This window comes from Sceloporus occidentalis, unplaced genomic scaffold (genome assembly GCF_023333645.1).
Source record: "Sceloporus occidentalis isolate IW3139 unplaced genomic scaffold, rSceOcc1.0.p SCAF_37, whole genome shotgun sequence".
In the NCBI taxonomy this organism is placed as follows: Eukaryota; Metazoa; Chordata; class Lepidosauria; order Squamata; family Phrynosomatidae; genus Sceloporus; species Sceloporus occidentalis.
Window position 1 is genome coordinate 6,357,466 of NW_028317017.1, and position 6,466 is coordinate 6,363,931.

Below are 6,466 nucleotides of genomic sequence, written 5' to 3' on the forward strand. Positions count from 1 at the left end.
TTTTTAAAAGTAAAAAGATAGTACACTTGCACTTGCTCAGTAACATCCCTGTTAACTATAATGGGAGTTCTACTGAATACGTGCTAAATATAGGAATATTACAGTATGCTCCTGCTTTCAGGTGAGACAACAGGGGACGAGTTAAATGAGAAGTCACATTTTATGCCTCTAGTAACTAAAGAATATGTGCACCGATTTACATTCAGTAAAATGTACTGTAGTCCATGGATAATGTAATGGAACATAATCTGTAGATGCATGCCTACTAGGACAGCAAAGGGGACTAATCAGCAAAAAATAGTTTGTGACCTGTGTGATAACCCTCGGTATATTGCATGTGATTTCAGCCCCAGCCAGGGTCCTTGTTGCACACCCCAGTGCACCTACAAACAGACAAATGAGAAGTGTCGTGATCCTTCAGACTGTGCCGAGATGGGAACTTGCAACGGGTTCTCTGCTCTATGTCCAGCTTCTAAACCCAGGCAGAACCTGACGGCGTGTAACAGAGAGACTCAAGTCTGCATCAAGGGGGTAAGTGTCTTTAATGGTGGCACTTTCAGTTCGTATCGTTCCCAGAGGGGTTATAGTTAAAATGATATAACAGTTAAGACTGTTCACGTATTGTTCATGCCTATATTTTCGTACTTCTTTTTGTTGGACAGGCGTTACTTACAGTAGAAAAAAAAAAAAAAAAATACTTCCAGGCAGTACATCCAATGTTTGACCTAGGCGGCATCTGTTTTTCATCTGTCTGCTGCTAAAACGAATAATTACAGAGTAACAGTTTAAGTGCAGCAAGTAAACCCATATAATCAACAATACACGTCTAAGACTAATTAAAACACTCTGTACCACCTTGCAGCAATGTGCGGGGTCCATCTGTGAAAAGCATGAGCTGGAGGAATGTACATGCGCCAGTACGGATGGAAAAGATGATAAAGAACTGTGTCACGTGTGCTGCATGGAGAAAAGTAAGATGATATTTAGTTTTTAGGATTTACTGTGTAGTTGCCAGATACACATAGCAGAATGTTTTGTTGAATGGGGTTATGGTAGGAAATATAACCGTTATGATGAACATTTAACTTTAGTGTTTAACTTAACGTGTTATACTATACAACATTATAAGTGACTTCAGAGCCTTTTTTGTTACTTGAAGGCTGTGGGGGTTTTTGGGATTACTTTGATGAGACCCCTTCTAAGTAGCAATGCAATATGGTTGGTCTACTTGCACTCTGTGCTTCTAATATATTGTATGCCAAAGTCACATCAGTGATACCCCTGCTTGCTATGGCTATTTTTTTTCTGCCAGACCTTAATCCTTTCAGGTGCATGAGATACCAGACCATATGACAATCTAGACACACACACACGACAAAGACCTATGGTCCTTGGGAAAACTTCTGCAACTTCTATTCTGTTGCATAGAGCTCATTTTTCAACAAAATACGGAATACTTTTACAATTGCTAAGTGTTATCTTCTCATTGGTTTGTATTTATTATTAAAGTAACCTTTTTAACACATTTAATTCTTTCTTACAGTGAAGCCACACACCTGTGCCAGCACTGGTTCAGAAGTGTGGAGATCGTACTTCAATGGCAAAACTATCACTCTGCAGCCTGGATCACCTTGCAATGAGTTTAAAGGATATTGTGATGTGTTTATGAGGTGTCGACTGGTTGATGCCGATGGTCCTCTTGCCAGATTGAAAAAGGCCATTTTTAACCCTCAATTGTATGAAAACATTGCCGAATGGATTGTGGTAAGTTAAATGTGACTTGTGCAAATAAGTTTTTCTCCAAAAGTATACTCTCATTTTCCTTGAGATCAAAAAATTAGAAAATGTAATTATCGCTGTTTGAAAGAACAGTCCTAAATTGACACAATAAAATAAAAAAAGAGCTCTGGCAAAAAAAAGTTTCTTAAACCAAAGAGAATGGGAAAGTTATGACTGGCTCATATAGTGTAATGGATGAACATTTAGATCCTGAGTAAATCTCAACCCTGAGAAAATTTAAACCCTGAATTCAGAAACAAAATCTGTTATACAATAAGCTACTACTATTTAGATAGTGATTAAGAATATAATTATGTGTTGGGCACAACATCTAAAATTGTTATGACTGAGTGGTATGCATAAATGGAACTACCATCATTTATGCATACAGATGCGATATTGTGACTTGGTATGCGGCAGTTAATTTCATTTATAGACCAATACTTTCAAGATAACTTATTCAAAGTGCTCTATAAATTGTTACAATTGCAAAATACCAATACTTGTTTGGACTTTTGTATTTGCAACCCTATTATATATGCCCCCAGTATATTTGGCACATACCTTTCCCATTACCATTTCACGAACGTTGGAACCATGGATGGAAATGATTACAAAGTATATCTTTTTTTTCCTATTACAGGTGCACTGGTGGGCTGTGCTACTTATGGGAATTGCATTGATAATGTTGATGGCTGGATTCATAAAAATATGCAGTGTCCACACACCAAGCAGCAATCCAAAGTTGCCGCCTCACAAACCCCTTCCAGGTTTGTACACGTTCTCCAGATAATGGATTTCACACAATTGCGTTATGCAGGATACAGCAAAATAAGCATGTTTTAAAAAGTTGGACCTTAATCTTAGCTTTGCTATATTAGTATAAATAAGACTAGTGATTTTTATCTTGACTCTGCACTCGCCATAAACAGTGCTGGTGAGAGAAGATGGAATACTTGTTTCCCTTACCAGAAATTCTTGTCTGACCCGCCAGTTCTCGTGAGATATGTCTGGTTTGAGGCCCAGTGTTGAAAAATTCTTGTCTCAAAATACTAATAATGGCTTTGGCATCAATTGTATATTGTTAGTTGAATGCCAATTATATATCAGGACTCGACATACGCCAGGTCGCCATGGGGACCAGAAACCCCTTCCTGGCGCCCAGGGTTTTGGTGTAGCACGTGCTGTGAGCCTCCCAGCGGGGTCACGCCGTGCACGACACTTGCCTCACCTCTCCCCCGAGTGCCAGGTTAACAATAGGCAGCAAGGTTGTTGGTCTCCACCAGGTAATGGGTAGTGACATTAAATTGTCAATGTGTATGTATAGTGCTAGGGTCAGTGTATGTATACTGTAGTGTCAGAGTCATTGTGTTTGTATCTGTAGAGTGCTGGAGTCAGTGTGTATGTGTGTATGTATAGTTCTAGTCAGTCTACTGTATTGCAGTGCCAGATTGTGTGTATGTGTCCATAGTGTTAGTGTGTTGTGTTATTCTATGTATGTATAGTGTTAGCCAGTGTGTGCATGAGTGTGCATGTCAGCATATAGTGTTAGTGAGTGTATGGTGTTGGCATGTGTGTACATGAGTGTAGAATGTTAGTGTGTCTGTTACTGTATGGTGTGTAAATGTATGTTAAAGTTTGGCAAGGCTCGACAAATGCTGGGCGCCAGGAAAACAAAAACAAAAAAAAAACTGACTTTTTTGGCTTGCTCCTATATCCAAACCAAATTTGTCAACTGTCCTATATTATATAGAGGAAGTACCGTATTGGCTCGAATATAGGCCGCACTTTTCCCCCCCACTTTAAAGACTTAAAGTGGGGGAAAAAGTGCGGCCTATATTCGAGGTCTAGCGCCCGACGCCCGTGACATGCAGTCCTGGGCGCCGGGCAGGCAGCAGGGTTAGGATACAGATCCCACGCAGCGGTGCAGGGGACCTGCATCCTACTCTCTGATACGCTCAGACAGCCTCCCCTGCCAGCACTTCCCACGGGGGAAGTACCGGCACGGGAGCTTGTCTAAGTGCATCGCGCAGACGTTCACTGGCACGGCGGAAGGGCCAGCACCGGAAGTTGAGTACACGTACTGCGTAGCTGTCCCCGGCCGGCCCTGCAAGACTCCGGGAGTCTGCACCGGTAAGTCTAGGGGGGGGACCCCTTGGGGCAGAGTGGCAGTATATCTCGGGGGGGGGGGTAGAGTAGCAGCATATCCCGGGGGGGGGGGGGCACATCTCGGGGGCAGAGTGCATATCTCAGGGGGGGATAGGGTGGCAGCATATCTCGGGGGGGCAGAGTGGCAGCATATCTGGGGAGGGCAGAGTGGCAGCATATCTGGGGAGAGCAGAGTGGCAGCATGTCTGGGAAGGGCAGAGAAGCAGCATATCTCGCGGGGGCAGAGTGGCAGCATATGTAAGTGTTGTTTTTTTTTACTAAGACATTTTTTTCTTTAAAAAAGCACCTAACTTTTAGGGTGCGGCCTATATCCGAGCCAATACGGTATATAATCTTTTGTTTTTCACAGGACTGGAACAAAAAACATGGTCATGCTGTTTTAACTTTTCAACAATCTATTGGGTCTTCATATGTAGGCTCAATTATGTTGTCAACAGTTTGGACACCTCCGACTTAATATGGTTTACAGCATATAGTATTTGGTAACATTTGCGTTAAAATACCCAGTTGTAATTATACATCCATCTTATGTTTATGCCATTGTTACCAGTAATCTTAACTAATAATTTGATAAGAACCATCTAATCTGTCCATTTTTCCCAGTTTAGGGACTTGGACCTTAATCAGTCTTTGGTCTTGTCTTAGATTCAGGATAGCTTTATGCCTATCCATGCATGTTTACTTCTGATGAGAGGCTATTCCATTTATCTGGCAGAAAGAAGAGAAATGTGAGATCATCAAAACATTTAAATGCTTAAGGAATTTAATAAAGTACAGGAGGGAAGTTAATTACAGTATTGTTAGTACAAGAGGCCATAGTCTAAACCCGGAGGGTCAGAGATTCAGCTGTAAGTGCTATTTTACAGACAGTGTTGTACATATATATGTAAGATCCCTTTCGTATTTCCTGAGAATTTGTGTCCTGCATGCTATTCACGATATTAGTAGTCCTCATCTGAACTCACTCCTAAATCTCTTTGGTCAGACCTCACCTAAAGTGGCAGAGCCACTAGTCTATTGGTTTCTAATGCCTCTAGCTACACAACCCAGCAACCTACTTGCTTTATTACATAACCTGCTTAACTTTAGGTCTTCAGAAATAACAGAACAGTGCCTCCAATTCTATTTTCTCCCTTGAGACTTTTACACCTCAGTGCATTTTTACATATAGGAACATTAAAGTGCATCTGCTACACACTCGAACATTCTTCTAATTGATTTAAATCACTTGCCATTTGACTTGTTTCATCAGGCATGTCTACCCTGTTGTGAACCTTTGTATGATCTGCAAACAGTTATACCATCCCATTTAAGACTTTGTAATATCACTAATATATTAAAAAGCATGGGTCCCAGTACCCATGCTTTGAAGTACCACAATAGTAACAAGACCTTCATCTGAATATGCACCATCAACTACAAACTTGTCTGTCCTGTAACTCGGCTATTGCCTATGCCATTCAAAAGTGTGACATATCTTTTGACGCTTCCGTTTGATCTTGTCATGCAGGCACATTGAAGAGAAGGAGACCACCCCAGACAACTCAACAACCTCCACGCCAGAGACCCAGAGAGAGTTACCAGATGGGACACATGAGACGTTAACTGGAGATTTGGTGTTTTTGCCTTTGGTTCTTCCTAGTGCCTACCATGGGAAAGATTCACTCCAAAGAAAAACCTACCAACAGTCATTGTCCCCCTTGTTAGCAACCAAGGATTAGATCTAGACACCAGGAGAAAGGCAAGATTCATACATAGAAGAAGAGCTGTACAAGAAAATAACCTCTTCTTTCTTTTCTTTTTTTTTCTTCTTCTCTCCTTTAATCCGTTACAACTTGTCTAACGGCACAAAGTATAACAACATTTATAAATTTTCTATCTGCCCCACTACCACCATTCCTCCTGCTTATTGTTTGCTTCCAGCAAGACCCTTACCCCATTATTAAAAACTATTTCTACTGCTGCCTATTAAGACTAAGGAGAGGTATACCACATCCTCATTGGAGATTTTCTCTTGCCAATGTATATACCTGATTACATAAAATTGTAATGTACAAATACATCTGTGTGCAATTGTAAAAAGAAATTGCAATATGGATATAATAAGTTGTATTGTAATTTTTTTTTTCTTTCCGCTGTTAATGAAGACATTACTGTTTAACCCTTTGATGCCTAACAGATGTGTAACATATTTGGTAGCAATATGTTACACATCCCTGCGTCAGACAAAGGGTTAAGTGTCATACTCAGGATAACAGAGGATTTGGTGTAAAAAAACTTACTGAATATATAAATATATATGTATAGATTTTTTTTCCTGGATGCTGTTACTAGGCAAATCCATATGCATTTTTCATTGCTCACATTCTCATTTTATTCATTTTCTCTTTTTCTTTATTTCCTTCCAGTGAGCCACTGTTTTTCATAACACCAGAGACAAAATGCTTTATTGGTTTCCTAAACGTAACAAATGGTCTTGTATTAGGGCTGAGCATAATATATATCTTAGGAAAGCTAC

General features: G+C 40.4%; 1 protein-coding gene across 1 annotated transcript in view; it reads left to right on the forward strand.

Annotated features, from left to right (window-relative positions):
• LOC149297776 (disintegrin and metalloproteinase domain-containing protein 10-like) overlaps positions 1–5,553 on the forward strand; it is a 46,315-nt gene extending 40,762 nt beyond the window's left edge. Inside the window, exons 12-16 of the mRNA XM_089488218.1 lie at positions 348–531; positions 863–971; positions 1,544–1,764; positions 2,423–2,549; positions 5,459–5,553. Coding sequence (XP_089344344.1) covers positions 348–531; positions 863–971; positions 1,544–1,764; positions 2,423–2,549; positions 5,459–5,553 — 736 coding nt within the window. The remainder of the gene's footprint in view (positions 1–347; positions 532–862; positions 972–1,543; positions 1,765–2,422; positions 2,550–5,458) is intronic.
• Positions 5,554–6,466: the final 913 nt, after the last annotated feature.